Here is a 23,594-nt window from a genome sequence, read left to right as displayed (position 1 = left end):
TGACTCTATGACTTTTCTGTCTCCTTCATTGGCTTTCTACCACTCCTCTTGAATTCTGTCCTTATTGAAGGATTCTATACTCCCAAGTGTTCTCTTTCTCTATTCTTTTTTTTAAAGCAGAGTAACCTAGAACTCTGTAGCCCAGGCTGGTCTTGAACTCCCAGCAACTCTTACCTACATCATCCTCCTGAGTTCTGGGATTATAGGTGTAGCCACCATGCCAGCATATGTTTCTCTTATCATCTACACTTTGTTTTAATGTCCCTTGCACTCCCTTTAGCATTCTTTTTTATGTAGACCAGCTCTCTCCTTTGAACTCTTTTTTTTTTTTTTAAGATATTTTTATTTATTTATTTGAGACAGAGAGGGACAGAATCTGCACACCAGGGCCTCCAGCCACTGCTAACAAACTCCAGATGCATGCGCCACGATGTGCATCTGGCTTACCTGGGACCTGGAGAATCGAACCTGGGTCCTTAGGCTTGACAGGCATGCACCTTAACTGCTAAGCCATGTTTTAAGACTGTATCCCATTCTCTCTTTTTTCTCTACCCTGCAGTATCAGAGGTAGGTTCGCCATGAGTTTGAGGGCACCCTGAGACCACATAGTGAATTCCACAGGTCAGCATAGGCTAAGCAACACTCTACCTTGAAAAACCAAGAAATAAATGATGCAAACAAACCCCTCAAATATTGGGCTGGAGAGATGGCTTAGTGGTTATAAGGCACTTGCTTGCAAAGCCAAAGGACCCAGGTTCGATTCTCCAGGACCCATGTAAGCCAGATGCACAAGGGGGCCCATGTGTCAGGAGTTCGTTTGCGGTGGCTAGAGGCCCTGGTGTGCCCATTGTCTCAAGTAAATAAACAAATAAACCCAAATATTAAAACAGTGGCAGTCGTGGGATCATTTGCTCCCCCTCCTTCCTTTGTATAGTTTTGACTGATAGTGCTCCTATCCTTTGCTTCAGAGCCACTATTGACTGAATCTTTCCAAGCCTCTCTTGCTTCCATGGTAGGTAGCGCCAATTCACACTGTATTGTAATGAGTTTTATCCTTTCCCATTGTTAACTTCTGGAACTAGGTACGGAGCATGGGCCTCATGCAACTGAGCAACTTAGCCACTAAGCTATACCTCCCTAGTATTATAATGTCTTTATCTGCTTTCTTCATTAGATTGCAAGTATAGAATGTGTGTTTTTTATCTCTTAATCCCAGTGCCTAGTTTCATGCCAGGAGTAAAGTGGTCTGATCCTATTAAAATATATTTAGATAAGTTAGTTGTTGAGATAAATCAGGATACCATAATGGTTTTAAAAGTTAGGGGAGCCGGGCATGGTGGCACATGCCTTTAATCCCAGCACCCGGGAGGCAGAGGTAGAAGGATTGCTGTGCGTTCGAGGCCACCCTAAGACTCCTTAATGAATTCCAGGTCAGCCTGGACTAGAGTGAAACCCTATCCCGAAAAACTAAAAACAAAACAAAACAAAGTTAGAGAAAAGGGACTGGTGAGATGGGTTATTGATTAAGGCTCTTGCCTACACAACCTAAAAGGACCTGTGTTTTACTCCAGATCCCCCATAAGCCAGGCACACAAAAGTGAGGCAAGTGCAAGAGTGCATATGCCCACTAGGTGGCGCAAGCGTCTGGAGTTTGATTGCTATGGCTGAGGCCCTGGTACGCCTTTTTTTTTTTTTTCTGCTCTCAAAATTTAAAGCCAGGCTTGGTGACGCATGCCTTTAATCCAAGCACTGGGGAGGCAGAGGTAGGAGGATTCCCCTGAGTTTGAGGCCACCCTGATACTACATAGTGAATTCCTGGTCAGCCTGGACTAGATTGAGACCCTACCTTGAAAAACAAAAACAAAACAAAACAAAAAATTAAAAAGTTAGGGAAATCTTCTAGGAAGAAAGTTTCTGCCTTTAGAAACTATATGCACTCTTAACATCTTTGACCAGGATTGGGAGTAAAGGAAGAAGAAAGGTTTTAGCAAGTAAGTAGTAAGATCAACTTGAAGTTGGGAGTAGGGCTTCAGAGTAGAGAAGCTTATTGGTCTTTTTTGTTCTGGTCTGCATTTGTTTCTTACTAGGACATTCATGTTATAATGCAAATAGTATATGGTACAAGAAACATGAATTACAGCAGTGAAGTTTTGTTGTAGTGTGTTGGTAATGAAAGCCTTGTCCTACTTGGTTATCTTGTCACTGTGGCTTATTTATAGTAACTTTAGTCATCTTGTTCTCCTAGTGCTTAATGCCTGAGTACTTTGAACCTCAGATTGAAGATGTCAGTGAAGCTGCCCTGATAGAACGAATCAAACTCAAAAAAGTCAAAGCTTCTGTGGACCTATTTGATCAGCTCTTGCAAGCAGGTGACTTATTGAAAGTAAAGGCCTTCTAGGAACATGGGACCATTTTACCTGATTCAGATAGTTTTGAGCAAAAATTACAAGCACTTGTTGATTTACTGTTTGACTGACAACTGTGTTGTTTCTAGCTTCCATAGTTCAATAAGTAGCATTTTATGTTTTAGCTTCACTTAAAAATTATAAGTGATGCTGGATGTGGTGGTACACGCCTTTAATCCTGCCACTCGGGATGCAGAAGTAGGAGGATCACTGTGAGTTCGGGGCTCCTCTGAGACTACATAGTGAATTCAAGGTCAGCCTGGGCTAGCGTGAGACCCTACCTCGAAAAACAAAAGCAAGTGATGCCAGATGTGGTGGTGCATGCCTTTAATCCCAGCACTCGGGAGGCAGAGGTAGAAGGATTGCTGTGAGCATTAGGCCACCCTGATATTACATAGTGAATTCCAGATCAGCCTGGGCTACAGCAAGACCCTACCTCAAAAATAAATAATATATATATAAAATTATAAGTGAGCTAAAATTCCAACCATATCCATTCTTCCTTAGGCGGCTGTCATTTTAAAATGTCCATACTTGAGCCGGACATGGTGGTGCACGTCTTTAATCCCAGCACTCAGGCAGAGTTAGGTGGATTGCTGTGAGTTCAATGCCACCCTGAGACTGCATAGTGTGTTCCAGGTCTGCTTGAACTAGAGTGAGACCCTACCTTGGGAAAAAAAAAAAAAAAATGTATGTATGTGTGTGTGTATATATACATATATATATATATATATATATATATATATATATATATATATATATATATATATATATATACTCATTTCAGTTTTCCTGAACATAATTATGTTCAAATCAAGCCACATAAAACACAAATATTTGAGGCAGCAAGTGCATTTACCTGCTGTGCCATCTTCTCAGGCCCTCAAAATTGCACTTTTGAAAATGAAGCGTTTACATAAAGTGTTCGAGAAGTATAGTATGTAGCCTACTATAGCTCAGACATACAAGTGGATGATACAAAGTTGTAAGTTCATAAACTTCTGCTTGTTGAATATCAGCTATAAGGATAAGAATATTCATTAAAGTTCTTAGTGATAAAGCCAGTCTTTTTCTAGCTTTATTCACACCAATGTAGATGTGTGAGGTCATCTAGTAAATGTTTTTAAGCTATTTCTTTGCACATATACTCATGCTTGTGTGTGGGGGGGTGGACACAAACATGCCAGAGTGCATGCATGGAGGTCAAAGGACAACCTTTGATGGTAATCTTCACCTTTTCTGCCTTGTTTGAGGCAGGGTGCTTTATTCACAGCTACATTGACCAGGCTAGCTTCTGTGAAATTGTTCTGCCTCCACCTTCCATTTCACCATAAGCATACGTTGGGATCACAGTTGTTGCACTAGAGTGTTTTGTATCCAGCATTATGTGGCTACCCATACTTGCATGGAGAGTGCTTTATTCACGGAACCATCTTCCCAGCCTCCTATGTGTAAAGTTCCCACTCCCTTTACCCCCAAATTAGGGGCTTGCTCTAGCTCAGGCTATCCTGGATTTCACTCTGTAATCTCAGGGCAGCCTCAAAATCAGTGATCTTCCTATCTTGGCCTCCCAAATGCTGTGATTAAAGGCAGCATGTTCTGCTGTAGGGCTTGTTTTCTTCTTTGAGATAAGTCTCATATTTTAGGATGATCTTGAACTCCTGATCTTCCTGCCTCATCTTCCCAAATGTTGGGATTATATGTGTGCTGCCATACTCAACTTCATAAATTATCTCTTATACTTCCCTTTCTTTTCCTTTCTCTCTCTCTTTTTTTTTTAATGAGTGCCATGATGGGAACATAATGCCTTGACCAATAACTGTTATTTTTCCTTTTTAAATTTCTCACTTTTTTTGAAGTATTGGGAATCCAATGAAGTTTTTTAAAGCCTACTACAATGAGGCAATTATGTTGATTCTAGGGAAGCTTTTAGTTAGTACCTGGACCCATGTAGAATAATTGTTTGTCCAAATGAATCTAGGCCAAAATATCTAAATGAGACTATTGCAGCATATTCATTTTGCAGATGATAGTTACAACTTGAGATAGTTTCTCAGCAAACATGTATGCATAAAATGGGTGAGCACAGGATCAACCTTGATCTATGCTAATCGTTTTTATCAAGTTATATGGCTACTTAGTATTTTGTTCCTGTTCATGACTCGAGATAATGAAGTTTATTTTATGTATATATGTATTAGTTGATAACATGACAGTTGATATTAAACATATAGCCAAGAAAGTACTGTTTATACAAGTAGAGATTTTAATCTATAGACTTTACTTCTTGGGTGCTTGAAGGTTCTTTTTTCTCTCCTATCCACAGGAACTACTGTTTCTCTTGAAACAACTAATAATCTCTTGGATTTATTATGTTACTATGGTGACCAAGAGCCTCCAACTGATTATCATTTTCAACAGCCTGAACAGTCAGAAGACTTGGTAAGAAGCTTTGGGGATTGATTTTCATTTTTATTGACTTCTTTGTTTAAGCTTCTTAAAATACTGCCTTCGCAGCATAGGGCAGGGTCTTGTGCCGTGTGTGTCAGCGTGGCAGGAAGAGATGTCTGTGGAAAGCTGTGCTGTAGAAGCCTTAGTGACAAAGTCGTGCCAGAGGAAAGATACTGAAACAGTGATTCTTTTTCCATTTTGTAAAAATTGCCGGGCGTGGTGGCGCATGCCTTTAATCCCAGCACTCGGGAGGCAGAGGTAGGAGGATTGCCATGAGTTCAAGGCCACCCTGAGATGACAGAGTTAATTCCAGGTCAGCCTGGACCAGAGTGAGACCCTACCTCGAAAAACCAAAAACAAAACAAAACAAAAAACACAAAAACAAAAATATTTCGTTGGGGCTGGTGAGGGCGCTTAGTGGTTAGGGCACTTGCTTGAAAGCCTGACGAACCAGGTTCAATCAGATGCACAAGATGGTACATCTGGAATTCATTTACAGTGGCAAAAGGCCCTGGTGTACCCATTCTCTCTTTTTCTCCTTGCAAATAATGAGTAAAAATTGAGACCTGGCATGGTGTTGCACACCTTTAATCCCAGCACTCAGAAGGCATAAGTTGGATCACCATGAATTTGAGGCCACCCTAATACTACAGAGGGAATTCAGGTCTGCCTGGGCTAGAGTGAGACTTTACCACAAAAAAACCAAAGAAGTAAAAATAAATTTAAAATTTTTTTTATTTAATTGCAGTAGGAGAGTGAGAGAGGGAACTGCATGCAATCTCTGGATGAATGTGCCACTGTGTACATCTGGGGAGCCGAGTCCATGCCATCAGGCCTTGGGGGCAATGCTATTAATTACTGAGCCATCTTTTCATCTGTATTTTTCTTTTTTAAGTTATTTTGTGTTATATAAAATGTTTCATTATGATGTCTTCATATATCAGTATGTGTTGATCATATTTACTTCTCCTTTCCCCCCTCCCATTAGGCTCTCTCTTCCCAAATAGTCATCCTCCTACTTTTCCCTTTCTTTTTCTTGAGAAAAAATTTAGATTCTGCATGAGAGGAAAAATATGAAATGCTTGCTTTTTGTTTGTTTTTGTATTTGAAGGTAGGGTCTCACTGTAGCCCAGGGTGACCTGGATCTCATTATGTATGTAGTGTTAGGGGGCCTTGAACTCAGTGATCCTGAGTGCTGGGCCTAAAGGCTTGAGTCACTATGCCTGTCATATTTTCTTACTCCCTTTTTGTTTCTGGTTTATTTTATATAACATAGTGATCTCTAGTTACATTCATTTTCCTAAAGGTGGCATAATGTTAATCTTTTTTTAAAAATATATTTTATTTATTTATTTGAGAGAGAGAGAGAGAGAATGGGTGTGCCAGGGCTTCCAGCCACTGCACACAAACTTCAGATGCATGTGCTCCCTTGTACATCTGGCTTACGTGGGTCCTGGGGAATCGAACTGGGCTTCTTTGGCTTTGTAGGCAAACACCTTAACTGCTAAGCCATCTCTCCAGCCCCCATAATCTCAGTCTTTATGGCTAAATAATATATTCCATCATTCATTGTGTATGTGCACCACAAATTTTTTTTTTTTTTTTTTTTTTGGAGGTAGGGTTTTACTTTAGTCCTAGCTAACCTGGTGTTTACTATGTAGTCTCAGGGTGGCCTCAAACTCACAGCGATCCTCCTACCTCTGTCTTCTGAGTGTTGGGATTAAAGGTGTGTGCCACCACGCCCACCTATTTTTTTCTTTAATATTGGGGTTTGGGCCTTGCACGTGCTAGGCAAGCTCTCTACCTCTGAACTGCTAACATCTTTCGTGGTTTTTTGTTGGAGTCTTACTAAGTTGCCCAGGCTGTTTGAACTGTATTTGTAGATTAGGCAGGTCTTGAACATGTAGTCCTCTTATCTCAGTCTCCCAGGTTACGGGACTTATAGGTCACACTATTGAGCCTGGTTAGGTATTTTCTTTATCCATTCATATGCTGATCTATACCTAGGCAGGTGACAACTTGCTGTTGTAAGTAGTGGGTATGCGGGCATGATAGGGCATGCTGACTTAGTCCTTCAGGTATGTACTTGGAATGGTATATTGGATCATATGTTCTTATCTGCACTGGTTGTCACAGAGGCTGTATTGCCTTCCCAACAGCAGTGGGGAAGGGTTCCTTTTACCTTGCATCCTCATCAATATTTGCTGTTTGTAACTGGTATACGATGGAATCTCAGTGTAATTTTCTTGGAAGCTAAAGATGGAGCAGTTGTTTTAACCATAACCCCCTTGGAAACACTATGTCCTCATCTGACACATATTTAGGCAAAGCTTTGATGAAAAATTATTTGAGGCCAGTCTTCAGTAACTATAGTGACATTGTGTGATCTAATGGTCAAGGAAAGACTGCATGGTTGGGAGTTGGAGAGATGGCTCAGTGGTTAAAAGCACTTGCTTGCAAAGTCTGAGGCCTGGGTTTGATTCCCTATTGCCCACGTAAGCCATATGCAAAATGTACATACATCAGAAATTAGTTTGCAGTGGCAATAGGTCCTGGCACACCAATTCATATTCATTTTCCCTTTCTCTTCCTTGTAAATAAGTTAAAAAGAAAGAAAATCCTTTAGCTATGGCCCTGGCCCTTTCAAGGTCTATACATACAAGGGCAGAGAGGAAGGAGCAGCCTAGGCAGGAATTATAACAATATTATACCAAAAGCTAGCTGCCTGTAGAGTTGTAGCATCGTTGAAAGCTCAAGAGTGTCACTTCTGGAAATAGATCCACAGAATCTTTGTATCAGGTGAGTAAAGATGTAAATGAGACTTTTCTTATAATGGGCTGGCACCTGTAGTGAATGGCAGAGAAAACTGGTAACAGTGTAGATGCCCAGCAGTGCATGATCAAACTAGGGCGAGAGCACTTGCTCGCGTTAAGTATGTGAGTACTCGTAACCGTGCAAGCCCCAGATCGCGGAGCAGCAGGCCGCAGTGCCAGCACTGGTCTCTGCAGCCGCAGCCAGGCCTCCAGGTCAGCCTCACCCAAGAATTTGACTTCTAAATAGAGGATAGAATTTATTTATATTTAGTCTTTTAAGGCTTTGTTTACATAGTGTTAAGGCATGAACTGTATGTCACCTTCTCTTGCTTTCACCCTAATTGTGATTAATATTTTTCTGTGGGTCAAGTTAGTTGTAGGCTCTCCAGAAGCAGACTTTTTTGCTTGTAGTGTTGTTTGCTTTCTAAAACTGAGGCAAACCATGACTTCATCTTGTATCAGGTGATTACTTATTTTTTTTAAAATATTTTTTTGTTCATTTTTTATTTATTTGAAAGTGACAGAGAAGGAGAGAAAGAGACAGATAGGGAGGAAATGGGCGCGCCAGGGCCTCCAGCCACTGCAAATGAACTCCAGATGCGTGCTCCCCCTTATACATCTGGGTAACGTGGGTCCTGGGGAATCGAGCCTTGAACCAGGGTCCTTAGGCTGCACAGGCAAGCGCTTAGCCGCTAAGCCATCTCTCCAGCCCTGATCACTTATTATAATAGGCATTTTGGCTTTTCTGTGTATTTGCTGGTTTTTACTGTCAAGAAATTAACTGTGTTTTTAAATATATCCTTCTTTGTTTCTTTTCTTTCTTTTTTTTGCTAGATCTGTATTTCCTTTGCTTTTCTGATTTTAAAGTATCTAAGGGTAAATAATCCATGGTTTTACCTTTTGTCTTGCTGATGATCTATTCTAGGAAGAGACCCCAGAGGGAAATAATGAAAAACCCAGGACAAAGGCTGGTCATCCATTTGGCACTGCTTGGAAGTATGTTGCACAATGTTAGAACATTATATTGTTTTGTTTTTAATGGAATATAAGGACTATGCCCCATCATCCTTTAGAGATGGACCCCTGTGATTTTTTTTCCCCCTGTGATATTTTGAAAGACAATGTTTTCAGTTCATAAAATACAGTCCATAATTGACCTTATGTTTTAGATCTTTTTTCTTTGGTTTAAATTTATTCAAATGACTTCTTTTTGTGTAGACCAGGCAGTCCTTAAAGCGGCAGTCCTTCTGCTTCAAGTTTCCAGGAGCTGGAATTGTAAGTGTCCACCACCACTCCTGACTTGCACTGTTTTTCATAAGAGCTTTTCCTTTTGTTAATAATATAAAAAGTTATTCAGGGTTTTATCTGGTTGCTATTTTTTGCAGTTATTTTCCCTTATTTATAGTTTATCAGTAGTACTGTTTTGGAATGTGTATCCCTAATTCTGAAATAGTTGATTTTTTTTTTTTTTTAATATTTATCTACTTGTCAGAGCAACAGAGAGGACAGGTGTGCCAGGGCCTCCAGCCAGTGCATTGACGTCCAGACCCATGTGCATCTGGCTAACTTGGGTTCTAGGAGTCAAATCTGGGTCCTTAGGTTTCACAAGCAAGTGCCTTAACTACTAAGCCATCTGTTAATGATTTTTGTTTACTGAGATTCACAGACACTATAATTGAATGCAAACGAGACTACTGACAGACAAACAAGCAAAACTTCAGTTTGAGCAGAAGTTTTAAACATTACAGCTGAGGATTTAATTCAGGAGTGTGTAAAATATAAGATAGGTGTCAATATGGCTCTCTGGGAAAGGAAAACCACTATTAAAATGATGGATTTAATAGAATAGATTGTTGTTTCTTGGTAGATATTAATTTTGTATAGTGGTTAAGGACAGTAGGGCTCAAGAGATTGCCTAGTGGTTATGATACTTGTCTGTGAAGCATAAGAACCCAGGTTTGACTTCCCAGGTAAGCCAGGTGCACAAGGTGGCAAATGTGTCCGGAGTTTGTTTGCAGCACTGAGTGGCCTTGGTGTACCCATTCTCTTTCTCCCACTTTCTCACTCTGTATCTCAAATAAACAAATAAAAATATTTTTTAAAGCCAGGTGTGGTCACACATGCCTTTAATCCCAGCACTTGGGAGGCAGAGTAGGAGAATTGCTGTGAGTTTGAGGCCACCCTGAGACTCTATAGTAAATTCCACATCAGCCTTAGCTAGAGTGAGACCCTACCTCAAAAAACATTATATATACACACCCACACGTATGTACGTACGTACGTATATATTAAATGTTTATTTTAAGTATATGAAAAATTTTTCAATATGGGCTTGGTGTGGTACACACCTTTAATCTCAGCACTTAGGAGGCAGGGGTAGAAGAATTACTGTGAGTTCCAGGCCAGCCTGACACTACATAGTGAATTCCAGGTCAGCGTGAGAACCTACCTTGAAACGCCAAAAATAAAAAAAGAAACAGAATAAGATAGGATTCAGATGATGTTTTGTCAGTGGTTACCTGTGGGGAATTCTGTGTCAGGACTCAAGGTGGGTGGGGAAATTTCTTATTGTATTCAGTTTGCTTTTTTTTTAATCTGGGTGTGTTTTTAAAAAAATTATTTAGTTGCTTAGAGAGGGTAGGTATGCCAGGGTCTCTTACCACTGCAAATGAACACCAGATACATGTGCCACTTTTTGCATCTGGCTTTACATGGATGCTGAGGAATTGAATCTGGACCAGCAGGCTTTGCAAGCAAGCACCTTTAACTGCTGAGCTATCTTGTGTATTTATTACTTACATGTTTTAAAACACTTCTTGTTAATCATAGTCATAATCCCTGATTACAAGGATCTAGACAACTTTGAAGCTACCATTTTTCCTATTTTCAAGGAGATAACCATGTACTCATTTCTGGGTGGTGGAATGAATTGAGGTTCTGTGTGTAAAGTGTTTATACCTTGCATATCATGTTGTAAACTGTCACCAGTTATTGCTCATTTCCCCTGATTGTTTGGTTCATGTTGATTCTGTTATGTCTAGAGCACAAAACAATGCTGAGAGAATCTTTGCTCTAATGCCAGAGAAGAATGCACATTCCTACTGCACGATGATCCGAGGAATGGTGAAGGTACATTGACTTGAAGGTTCTCAATCTTAGATATTGAGTTTCCCTTACTGAAATGGTTGGGACTAAAAGTTTTAGGATTCGAAATATGTGTTTACACATAACATTTTTACACATGGGACAAAGTCTAACATGACATTCATTGTATACTCTATATATATAACATGAAAAAGAAATCTGAGACAGGCTCTCCCAAGTTGGTTGGGCTCATCTCAAGGTCAAAATCCTTCCACCTCAGCCTGTTGAATAGTTGAGGCTACTAGCATACACATAGCATTCAGCATGAAGTTCATTTTATGTAATGTTTTTGTGGCCCTGTGTTTTGTTGTAACCTGTCACCTGGGGCCAGTATGAATATTCCATTTGTGACATTGTTAATGCTCACAAAATTTTGAACTTAGCAGCATTCAGATTTTGGATAGGGTTGCTTGACCTCTATTACCATTTTGGATGTTTACTCACTGGTTGTAATACACTTGCCTCATGCTCAGTAGTGGCAACTGAAAATTTCTGCAAGCTTCACCCAGTGGCCCCAGAGTAGAAACCACTGATAAAGTCCTAGTGAATAGGAGTCTGCTCTTATTTTGTTTACTGTCATATTACCAAGTGGGAATCAATAGATGTGCCAGCATTTCTGTAGTGGATGAGTGTAATGATGTTTACTTTTTCCGTTCCCTCTCCAGCATCGGGCTCATGCACAGGCATTAAACTTATACACTGAGTTATTGAATAACAGGCTCCATGGTGAGTTTGAGAGCTCCATGTATCTCTGTTTTCTTCTGGCAGTGAAATCTTTGAATCTTGTTTCAGTCATTGGTTCACATTCTGTCTTCTTTCATGGCATTGGTGACTGGAAAAGGAGTAGATATTCAATTTTAAGGAAATGTAGTGGTTAGCCAAAAGATAACAGAGAAATAACTACTTTCTCTTTTTTAAGTAGGCTGTGTAGAAGCAAATCTCCAACCCCAAATTTTCTTAAAGTAGTTTTCTTTTACAGCAGATGTATATACCTTCAATGCATTAATTGAAGCAAAAGCAGTCATGCCAAATGAGAAATATGAGGAAAAATGGAATAATATACTGGTAAGCAGATACCCTCATTGTTTACTAATAGACTTTTTATACTGTACTGGTCTCAATCAGTAGATTTTTCAGTGACATGAGGTAGATAACAGAATTTGGAGGCTTTTCTAAAATTCAGAAGCACTGGTTCTGCTAATTAACAGGCAGCCTTTTCTTACTGTTTTGTAAATAAGTAGTTCTTAAAATGGGGATGTAGTTAGTAACCTGTTTGAGCTGTAGCCAAAAAGTTTAGTCCCGTGTGTGTGTGTGTGTGTGTGTGTGTAAGTAATACTACTTTGGCAAATTACCCGGGAATAAAAAATATTTCTTGCAATGGATTCACCAAGGATCTTCTGAAGCATATGGTTGCCCAGAATGTGAAGCCAAATCTGCAGACTTTTAATACCTTGCTAAAATACCTCCGAAGATTTCATTCATTTGGAAGACTCCCAGCCTTACAGACCTTACGTGAAATGAAAGCCATTGGTATAGGTAAGGATGCATCTTAGAGCCTCAATTTAAGAGTAGAGATTGAACTAGCCAGAGGCTTGAGGTAGGGAATTTTTTTTTTCTTTCTTATTTTCTTTTTGGTTTTTCGAGGTAGGGTTTCACTCTAGTCCAGGCTGACCTGGAATTCAGTATGTAGTCTCAGGGTGGCTTCTAACTCACAGCAGTCCTCTTACCTCTGCCTACCAAGTGCTGGGACTAAAGACGTGCTCTACCACACCTGGCTTATTTTTGCTATTTATGCAATGTTTCTTTTCTGGTACAGTTAGTTGCAAAGTATTACAGAGGATGTGCATGGGTTCTATACAAACACTTCACCATCATCTTCATATTCTTTACATCAAATTACATTGTTACTTTAGTATTTTAAATACTTTCCCAAGATATCTCTTGAGGCTGATGGGAATTGATTTCTTTGTTAGCTCACGTTAAATTGCAGGGTACTTTTCTAGTATGACAAGTTATTTGAACCCAAATTGTATACTAGTAAGATGTGGATATTTCAGTACTTTATTGAAAGTTGCTTTTTGGAATTCAGTTCATTGATTTACTATTCTTCGTGATGAATCATTTAAGTAACAATGTAATTTGAATCATGGTTATATCTTTATATTTTCATTAGTCAACTGGGTTGAAATATTTGCCGCAGACTGACTCTCGGGGAGATCAGGACCGAGGGAGAACAAGGGCGAAGGCTCAAGGAGAACTTGGGATTCAGCGAGGAAATGACAGACAGACACACTCTAGGTTGAATATGCTGCTGCAATTTACTGAAGGTTTCATGAAGGTTTTATACAGATTGAACAGGGAAACTTAGCAAGCCAACAAATGATCTCAGAAATCATTAATCTAAACATTCTTAAGTATTGTTTTATTCTAAGCATACATGTAATATTTATCAGGCAGGAATGTTCCCATTTTTTAAGAAGGACATCTTGCACCATTGACCACAGCTTTACATGAATAGAAGCTTGGGGTAAGGGATGTAAGGTGAACAATAGGTTATTTATTTCTTATAAACCGAGTAGAGAGCCATCTCTTTTCACTTATTAGATTATTTATATAATCCTCATATTCATTATAAAAGTGTTTCTATCCAAAAGACCACCAATATTTTAAGGCTGGTTTAATGTTTTTTAGGAATTCTTTTCTTACTTGTCTAGAGTATAAGCACCAAGGCTTATGTGTCCTTGCTAAGCATTTTATAAATGGAAGAGAATGCCATAGCCTCCTTTTTCCTTCATAATTCATTCATCTATTACCGAATTCATCATATCCTCCCTCATAGGGGAGTGGATCTAGGTAGTTCCCAGCTCTGGGAGTCTACTAATAGCCCTTGATCAAGTACTGAACATACCCCCCAGGAAGTCTGGTGGGAATGCCCAACTTTTGTGACTTCTTTTCTGTAGAATCGTCATGCTTCTTATGAACATTACCGATTAACATTTTTACTTTTACTTTCTCAGGATCAGTATTGTCTTTAGTCATCATAAGCTGTTTCTACTGTACACCATCTAAAAACTGTCCTAGAGTTAATTTTTTATTCCTAGTAGAGTTATACATTTCCTCCATTGCCCTAATCATAGGAGGGGCACATTCAATACTCAAATTGTTTTTTGTACTCTGCTTGCGTGCATGATTAATAGTAAGCATAGCATAGAAACTAGCTGTTCTTACAAACAACTAGAAGGAAGCAGGAAAGAAACAGAACGCAGAAAACAGCTCATTGGCGCCAGCAATTAGGTCGTCGTGACTTCATATAGGCAGCAGGAACCATTACAGTAACTGACTGCCAAGGGGTCACGGGGGCATCCCTCCGAAGAGTGCTGGCCCTCTGTCCTCAGCTCTCTTCCAGTGCAGAAGCATCTCTGCTTGCTACACAGGCAAGGTCGCCGTGGACATAGCAAATATTGAATAAAAATACATCTTGTATTCACATGTATCAGTGTGTTTAAAAAATTCATTGTGTTACAGTAAGCTGTTTCAGATATTTATGTTTTTACTTTTTTATTTCTTCTATCTACCTGGTAATTTGAGAACCCTCACTTGCATCGTACCATCATGTTATTCAGGTATTTTATCAACCCGGTACGTATAACTTTACATTAATAAATGTAAAAAATTAGCCATCTAGGTTGATTTTATGTACTTAGTTGTTGAAGCTACTTTCTGTACATATAAATTGAGTTTTGAAAATTCAGCAGGCATGGTGGTATATTCCTGTGATCTTAGGCTCAACCTGCAAGAGGTTGAAGCAGAAGAATCGGAGCTATAGGGAGAGCTAGAGAAATGGCTCAGTGGTTAAGGTATATACCTGCAAAATGTAATGGCTAGAGTTTGATTCCTCAGTGCCCATGAAAGGCCAGATGCACAAAAGTACTTGTGTACCGTTTGTAGCAGCTGAAAGCTCTGGTCCACCCAGTCTGTCTGTCTGTCTGTCTGTCTGTCTGTCTCTCTCTCTCTCTCTCTCTCTCTCATTTTGTCTCTCTTTTTCTCTCTCTGCTTGTAAATACATAAAAATATTTTAAAAGAGTTTGAGGCAGCATGCCTTGTCTACACACACACACAAAATAATAATTATAAATACAAAGTTATTCTTTTTTTTTTTTTTAATTTTTTTTGTTCATTTTTTATTTATTTATTTGAGAGTGACAGACACGGGGAGAAAGACAGATAGAGGGAGAGAGAAAGGATGGGCGCGCCAGGGCTTCCAGCCTCTGCAAACGAACTCCAGACACGTGCGCCCCCTTGTGCATCTGGCTAACGTGGGACCTGGGGAACCGAGCCTCGAACCGGGGTCCTTAGGCTTCACAGGCAAGCGCTTAACCGCTAAGCCATCTCTCCAGCCCACAAAGTTATTCTTAAGGATAGTAGCTTTCCTTGTGATGGTAGAATTCTTGGAATATAGAATATAGGAGTAGATAGACTGTTGTTTTAGATCAGGGTACATTTCAGACTCTAGAGCTTTCCTAGTGAATATAGTATCCACTAGCCACATGTAATTAGGCAAAGTTAAGTTTTAACTTAATTGTAGAACCTAGGTAGTTCAGAGCTGTGATTAGTGGCTACCATATTGAAAGGTGTGAGTATAAGACATATCTTTTCGGAAAGTTGGTGCACAGTGTTGCTCCAGAATAAAGTTTATTTTCAGGCCCTTTTAGAGGACCATAAAGCACATTTGTCACCTCAAACAGACCATTTCTGTGGAAGTTGTGCTCTGTATAATGCATTAGTGGGGTCAGGCATGTCTGACTTGAAATTTCAACTCCACCATTTATTTACCACTCCTCTCAAAAGACAAACTTATTTGAGCTGGAGAGATGGCTTAGTGGTTAAGATGCTTGCCTGTGAAGTACAAAGACTGAGGTTTGATTCTCCAGGTCCCAAATAAGCCAGATGCACGTGGTAGCATTTGTGTCTGTAGTTTGTTTGCAGTGGCCAGAGGCCCTGGTGTGCCTATTCTCACTCCCCCTCCTCCCCCCATCTCTAATAAATAAATAAATGAAATGAAATCTTTATTTATTTATTATATATATATATATTTAAATTTTTTAAAATTTATTTATTTGAGAGCGACAGACACAGAAAGACAGAGGGAGAGAGAGAGAATGGGCGCGCCAGGGCTTCCAGCCTCTGCAAACAAACTCCAGACGCGTGCGCCCCCTTGTGCATCTGGCTAACGTGGGACCTGGGGAAACGAGCCTCGAACCGGGGTCCTTAGGCTTCACAGGCAAGCGCTTAACTGCTAAACCACCTCTCCAGCCCAAAATCTTTATTTAAAAAATGCATAAGTTCTTTGTGTAATACCATTAGGTGGTGATAAAATGTATTATACATAATGTCTTATACCATGCCTGGAAGGCACATAACAGGTAACTAAAAACTTTTTGGCTTTTATTTGTCCCCCAGAAAAAGGACCCCTGACTTCTAAGAAGTGACAGTTCTAGTCTTCCTATGTTCAACTTTATAAAAACAATAGGTAGGAACCCAATTTATCTCTGGTTTGGAGGTCTAATTTTGTAAAGTTGACATCCACACCTGTAGACAAGATTTTGTTTGTTTATTTATTTATTTATTTTGGTCTTCTTTTGCTCTAGTTTTTTTGGGGGGAGACAGTAAAGTAAATGACATTTTCTTTACAATACAAATAATTTCTATAATTGTATCCTCTCAAATTTTATTCAGCTGTGGTAAGATTCTAGTAAAGCTAGTGTTTCTGAGCCCAGTGTAGGTCATTTATGTTTCTAAAGAAATAGCCATGAATTGAGTCTTATTGTTTCTTATCAGTAGTCTATCTGCAATGGTGATTTCTAGAAATTTACCCAAAGGAGACCCTACATTAATAAACAATATACAATAAAATATGTAAGTAATAACTGAGAATGTAGGCTGGAGAGATGGCTCAGCATTTAAAGTTGCTTGATTGAAAGCCTGATGGAATGGAGTTCAATTTCCCTACTACTCAGTAAAGCCATTTGCACAAAGTAGAGTTGATTTGCAATGGTAGGAGGTATTGGCATACCCACCTGCCCAGGCTCTGCCCCTGCATGTGTCCAAAAGTTTTTTTTTTTTTTTTTAATTTGTAATCAGAGAATAGAGACAGAGAATGGACACACCAGGCCCTCTAGCCACTACAAACGAACTCCAGACACATGTGCCTCTTGTGATCTAGCTTATGTGGGTCCTGGGGAATCTAACCTGAGTCCTTTGGCTTCGCAGGCAAACGCATTAACCATTATGCCATCTCTTTTGCCCCCCCCCAGCTTTTTTTTAAAGAATGTTTGAGAATTGGAGCTGGGGAGATGGCAAGTGTTTAAGGACAGCTGTTTTAGGAAATTAAAAGCAAGCATAAAAATGAGTTTCTTTGTCATGCACTTATATAATGAACATCTGTCATATTCACTCCCCACATTACCTTTTCTTATTCATTATCAGTCTTTTCTTCCTGCCCACAGTAGTCTAGTTTCATGTGTGTATATATGTAAAATATATATAGTTGTTATGTTAATCTAGATTCTGTCTATGAGAGAAACCTGCAGAATTTGTCATTCTGAGTCTGGTTTTCCTTAATATGATGAGCTCCAGTTTCATCCATTTTCCTAAAAATGACATAATTTTGTTTTTAATAAAACTATTGTATCCACCAGATATGATTGTACATACCTTTATTCCTAGCACTTGGGAGATGGAGGCAAGAGAATAACAAGTTAAAGGTAAATTCTTGCTGCTCAAGGCCATGGGCTATATAAGACCCTGCATCAATACAAAAAACTCGAAGCTCAGCCCCAAAACTTGGTGTCTTGGCTGGTTAGCTCAGCCACCACTCAGAATCTATAAATGACCCCAACTTGGGTCATAGGGTGGGCTTTACCCTTTCTTAACCTCCTTCTTGGCTGGAGCTCTTTGTACTTCCTCCTCTTTCTTTTAATCTAATAAAGTCTCTGTGTGCCTTAAAATAGACAAAACTCCAGTCTCTTCAGTTTAAATTGTTCCCTTTGGGCAGTTGATTAAAACCTTCAGTCTTGTTTCTATATTTCTATGGGTGTTTATGTGCATGCACACCACTCCATTTGTCCGACTACTAGCATGATTCCATATGGTGGCGATTACAAGTTGTGTCCATCAAGTGTTCACTTTGCAAGCATAGTGACCTGAGTTTGATTCCCAGATCCCATTGTAAAAAGGCTGGCCAAGGTGACAGGTATACTTGTAATCCCAGCACTAGGGAAGCGAAGACAGGAGGATACTCTGGTGTTTGCTGGCCAGCCAGTCTATCCTAATTGGTAGCCTCCAGGTCAGTTTGAGACCCTGTCTCTAAGAAACAAAGGTGGACGTCATCTGACATTATGTTTTTGTCTCCTGTCTCCATTTGACGTGCATTTACATCTAAAAAGTAATAAAAATAGTTATCTTTACCATATAGGGAAGAACCTTGTTGACTTAATTCAGTCCTATTTGATACTTGTTAGAGCCTGGGCTCCTTTTCACAAAGTTCTTTTGTCTCTCTGGCTTAAAGTGCTTTCTCTATGTTTCCTTCTAGCAGTTTCATATTTTGAGGTCTCACATTAAGGTCTTTGACCCATTTTAAGTTGAGTTTTGTACAAGGGGAGAGATAGAGATCTAGTCTTCAGCCATACTACCCTGACCACTACCCCTAACGTGGTCTGGTTAGTACTTGGTGGGAGAGGCTGAGGTCTGGTTTCATTTTTCTACATGTGGTTTTCAAGTGTATGGTTTTGGTACTTTTCTTAAAAATGAGTATAGTTCTGTGAGTTTCATTTCTGAGTATATTCTGTTTCATTGCTGTTTGTTTGCATGTGTGTTTTTATGTGAATTATAGATTTTTTTTTTAATTTGCAAACAGAATGGGTACACCAGGTCCTCTTGCTGCTGAATAACAAACTTCAGGTTCTGTTCATGTGGCACTTTGTGCATCTGCCTTTAAATGGATACTGGGGAATTGAACACAGGATGCCAGGCTTTGCAAACAAGCACCTTTAACTACTGGGGTCACTGGCCACTGCAAATGAACTCCAGATGTATGGGCCATCTTGTGCATCTGGCTTTACATGGGTTCTGGGGGATTGAGCCTGGGTACTTTGGCTTTGATGACAAGCACCTTAACCACTGAGCCATCTCTGCCCTTGTTTATTTTCTGAGATATGATTTTGCTACATAGTTCACTGTATCCAGCAAGTTACTATATAGTTTAGGCTGGTTTCCAATTTATGAGCTTTATGCCTTAAATTTCCAAGCACTGGGATTAAATGAATGTGTCACGATGCAAGGCTCATGTGATTTTATCTGGTTTTCCTATATAGTTTTTCAGGGTCTCAGTATAGCTCAGGCTGACCTGGAATTCACTATGTAGTTTCAGGCTGGCCTTGAACTCACAACAACCCTCCTACCTCTGCCTCCTGAGTGCTGGGACTAAAGGCATGAGCCACCATGCCTGACAGCTTGTGATTTCTAATCACTGCCCCCATCCATTAATTCTGCAATTTTTCTTGGCCTTCTCATTTAATTTTAAAAGGAACATAATGGTAACTAGCCAATGATTTATTTTCCTTTTGTGTGTTAGTTTGATATGTGCTTGTATTGTATGTGGAATTTGTCTCACTTCAATGAAATTTGAGCTCATGAAGAGAATAAAAGGAACTGAGACATCAGACTGGAAAACATGGGCAGAAGCCTGTGATTGTTCCAGATTTGACAGACTTGCACTTTGGAGCTCAGTGTTTTGCCCAGCAAGCCTTTGCCCTGCTCAGGTCTAGGTCAGGTCTTGGGCTAAAGATTGTGGCACCTTGTAACTAGGGTGTTGTGAGTTTGGTAGTGAGTTTGAAAGTGGACTTCTGTCAAACTTACTGACTTCTTTATTCTTCAGGAACTTCTCCAAAAGGACCATCCCTTGTCATCTATGATATAATGAATGAATTAGTGGGAAAGACATTTTCTCCAAAGGACCTGGATGATGGTATGTATAGAAATTGCTTGTGCTTGTTTCCATGTGAAGACAGTTTTTCTTAGTAAATAAAACTTAGTAAAGTTTGGTTGTGAACTCACTAGGTAGTTGCCTTTTGTTGAGGGCAATTGTGGTTTGTAAGCAAGCATTAATTGCTGAGCTATCTCCTCAGCCCCAGAGAGCAGAGTTTTATTAGTTTCCTAACATTTAGGTTGATTATTCTGAGAAGGCCAAAATGTCTTTAGCACATTATATATATTTCCTGTCTTGTTTTTGTTCATGTTTCTGATTTGAAAGTATAGTACATCCATAACAGCCAAACCTCTTGTCAACTTTGATTTCCAGATAAGTTTTTTCAGTCAGCCATGAATGTTGTAAGTATGGTCTTAATGTTCTTTGAAGAAAATTCATGTCCATTTCCTAATTTTGTCTGTAAATGGAAGGGTCATGTGCATTCTTTTACTTCCTAGCTCGTGTTCATGTCTTTGCTTCTATTTTTTTACTCCTAAAATCATACAGTATTCCTACTTCTATTGCCTTTTTTTCATGCCTCTGTTTAGATAATTCTTCAGTGTTTTTATATATGCCTATTAGCTTTCTAAATTGATTAAAATTTTTCTTTAATGTCTCATTTTTTTCAAAATAGTTGGAAGTTTCATGTGGCTTCCAGGATGAATAAAGTGTATCCTGTTTAAGGATAATTGTCTAACAGTTTAGTGTATATGCTTGAGTTTTCATATATGGTTGCTCTTAGGCTCACCGTATGGTAGTATCATTCTTGACAGTAATCAGTGTTTGGTTGCTAGTATAATGATGCTCTCTGAACACTGCATATGTGTCTCTCTGCTTTAAAAAAAAAATACACATACACTGAACCTAAGTCCTTTGGCTTTGCTAGCAAGTGCCTAAGCCATCTCTTCAGCCCTCTTTCTGCTGTTTGTAAAGTTGTAATTGAATTGGGTGTGGTGGTGCATGCACTGGAGAGGCACAGGTAGGAATATTGCTATGAGTCTATATACTAAATTCCAGGTCAACCTGGGCTAGAGCAAGACCTTACCTTGAGGAAAAAAGTTAGTGAATGAAAATAATTTGGTTGTAAGTTTCACAAATCTAAGGCTCCCCCCCCCCAATATTTGCTATCAACCAATAAACTGCATCCAGTACAAATATTTACATAGAGACATACATACTGAAAAGTTTTTATTTATGTATTTGCATGTGTGTGTGCCAGGATCTCTTGGTGATGCAAATATATGCCCATACAGCTTTATGTGAGTGGCTAGGGAACTTAACCCAGGCCAGCAGGCTTTGCAAGAAAGTGCTTTTATGTGGTAACCTACCTCCTCTGCCCCCATAGTTTTCTTTCACCTAATTATTGAACCTTTGCATGAATTTCAGAGTAATACTATTTGCAAATTTTCAGTGTTCATCTCTCAGAGATCTAGAGCTTGCTTACCAAGTCCATGGTCTTTTAAACACGGGAGACAACCGAAAATTCATTGGAACTGATTTTCAGCGTAATTTCTATTAGTAAGTGTACTGAAAATATATCTTTTTGTTTTATTTAGTAGATTGTGCAATAGAATTTTTATGACCCTCTGTACATTGGCTCTGGCTTTAGACCACATGCCTATTATTTAATAGTGCATTAATTGAGCACTTGGAAATTAAAGCCGTGGTAAAATTGCCAGTGCATTATGAATTCTTTGAGATTTTATTGCCTTTGATACACTTTAAAATCCATGTATGTTCTCCTGTACACAGTTTGTGTGTGAGGATTATTTTAGGTGTGATACATCCATATCCTTCCTTCACACTGAGCACTTGTAACCTAAATATGATACTAGGTATCACCATGCCAGGACCTACAAGTATTCTGAGGATACAGGCATATTTTAACTCAAGATTTTGATTGGGTGGTTAAGTTCACCTAGTCCTTCCTTGCTTGCTTAAGCATTGACACATGTAATTTGAAATTGTATGTATTTTAATCTTTGCATTCTGTGACTACTGTAATTTCACTTGTCATACATTGTTGTTAGATATGTATATTTTAGATTAAACATGTTTTTCTCTCCACAGTTCCAAGTTTTTTAATTTGATTTGTTTAATGGAACAAATTGATGTCACTTTGAAGTGGTATAAAGACCTGATTCCTTCAGTAAGCTGATGCTTTTTTAGTGTTTTATCTTTATAGCTATGGTTATATTTTCTGATAATGTTGTAAAATTATAATTGTATTTCTCTTAATCAGACGTTCCTCCCCCACTCCCAAACACTGATTGATCTTCTCCAAGCATTGGATGTGGCAAATCGTCTAGAAATGATTCCTCAGATTTGGAAAGGTCAGGATGTTTTATGTCCAAGGTTGTCTCACTTCAGTACATGCTTGTTATTACTATTGTTAGGATTGAAAACTTGCATTCTTTAAAATATATACATATACTAAAAATTTATTTATTTATCTGAGAGGGAAAGAGGCAGGGAGAGAGAGAATGGGCCAAGGCCTCCAGCCTCTGCAAACAAATTGTATACCGATGTGCCACCCTGTGCATCTGGTTTACATGGGTCCTGAGGAATCAAACCTGGGTCCTTTGGCTTTGCATGCAAGTATTTTACTGCTAAGCCATCTCTATAGCCCGAAAATTTGCATTCTTAACTGAATTGAACTGAATTCTTTGAGGGCAATCTACTTCAAGTTCATGCTACATACTGAATAATTTGAATACAATAAGTGGGAAATGACAAATATTCCTTTGTGACATGTGAAAAACTCATTTTGTGCAGTTAACAAAACTTAGGGAAGATCATTACTGGTTATGTGGTAAGTTCTAAATCTTCTTAATGCAGGGCTTCAGCCTTAAAGCCTGTGCTATTTTCTGTACCTGGATCACTGATCACTCATTTACTAAGACCCATCAGCAGTGCTGATTCCACTTCTGATTCACAGCCATTAGCATGGATGGTTCTTTTTTTTTTCCCTTTCGAGGTAGGGTCTTGCTCTAGCCCAGGCTGACCTGGAATTCACTATGTAGTATGTAGCCTCGAACTCACAGAGCTCCTGCTACCTCTGCCTCCCAAGTGCTGGGATTAAAGGTGTGTGCCACCACGCCCGGCTTGCATGGATGTTTCTATTGGCCTGTTTTCTGTGGTAACTCAGTTTCAGAATGAGATACAGATACTCTTAGGTTTAAAACTTGACAGGTTATTGACTAGCATTGGTTTTCACTGCTCTTACTCTTACCATGGATCAAGCTGCTATTTTTCTGGGGTCCTAGGATAGCCAGCAGTAAGTATCAGCAACTTACTTTTTTATCCACCAAAAGATAAGAGTATAAGTCAAGAAAAGTAGCTAGACATTTTACATTGTGGTGATGACTTTCCTTTCTTTTTCCTTTTCTTTAAGATAGTAAAGAATATGGCCACACTTTCCGCAGTGACCTAAGAGAAGAAATCCTGATGCTTATGGCAAGGGATAAACACCCACCACAGGTAGGGTTGTCTAGAAGCTCAAGTTTAATCATCATCATTAAGTGTGTACTAAATAGTATATTCCCTAAATACTGAAGCCCTTTTAAGGGTAGTTTCATATGTGTGTAGAATGTTCTGATCAGGACAGATATATGTCAGACATAAATTACTGTTAGCAGAATTACCACTCTTAAAGTTATCCTCATTACTCTAGTCCAAAGCATGTAGCATAGCTTCTTGTCCTGATAGTAAGCTGGCCTCTACTTTTTAAAAAGAAAACTTGGCAGGCATGATGGT

The 23,594-nt window shown here is 39.2% G+C and overlaps 1 protein-coding gene across 2 annotated transcripts in view; it reads left to right on the top strand.

The window, feature by feature from the left end:
• Ptcd3 (pentatricopeptide repeat domain 3) overlaps nucleotides 1-23,594 on the top strand; it is a 39,595-nt gene that overhangs the window by 11,478 nt on the left and 4,523 nt on the right. Inside the window, exons 7-20 of one of the 2 annotated variants that reach the window (XM_045153253.1) lie at nucleotides 2,246-2,369; nucleotides 4,732-4,847; nucleotides 8,595-8,665; nucleotides 10,711-10,798; nucleotides 11,479-11,539; nucleotides 11,796-11,878; nucleotides 12,205-12,349; nucleotides 14,402-14,452; nucleotides 19,749-19,838; nucleotides 20,172-20,200; nucleotides 21,250-21,356; nucleotides 21,909-21,987; nucleotides 22,081-22,171; nucleotides 23,233-23,318. In XM_045153253.1, coding sequence (XP_045009188.1) covers nucleotides 2,246-2,369; nucleotides 4,732-4,847; nucleotides 8,595-8,665; nucleotides 10,711-10,798; nucleotides 11,479-11,539; nucleotides 11,796-11,878; nucleotides 12,205-12,349; nucleotides 14,402-14,452; nucleotides 19,749-19,838; nucleotides 20,172-20,200; nucleotides 21,250-21,356; nucleotides 21,909-21,987; nucleotides 22,081-22,171; nucleotides 23,233-23,318 — 1,221 coding nt within the window. Of the gene's footprint in view, nucleotides 1-2,245; nucleotides 2,370-4,731; nucleotides 4,848-8,594; nucleotides 8,666-10,710; nucleotides 10,799-11,478; nucleotides 11,540-11,792; nucleotides 11,879-12,204; nucleotides 12,350-14,401; nucleotides 14,453-19,748; nucleotides 19,839-20,171; nucleotides 20,201-21,249; nucleotides 21,357-21,908; nucleotides 21,988-22,080; nucleotides 22,172-23,232; nucleotides 23,319-23,594 lie in introns of both variants that reach the window. The other variant, XM_004660567.3, reaches the window with a different exon arrangement.

The sequence above is a fragment of the Jaculus jaculus genome, chromosome 6, assembly GCF_020740685.1.
Source record: "Jaculus jaculus isolate mJacJac1 chromosome 6, mJacJac1.mat.Y.cur, whole genome shotgun sequence".
NCBI classification, from domain to species: Eukaryota; Metazoa; Chordata; class Mammalia; order Rodentia; family Dipodidae; genus Jaculus; species Jaculus jaculus.
The sequence above is the reverse complement of the archived record's forward strand: the minus strand, read 5'-3'. Positions and strand labels throughout refer to the sequence as shown.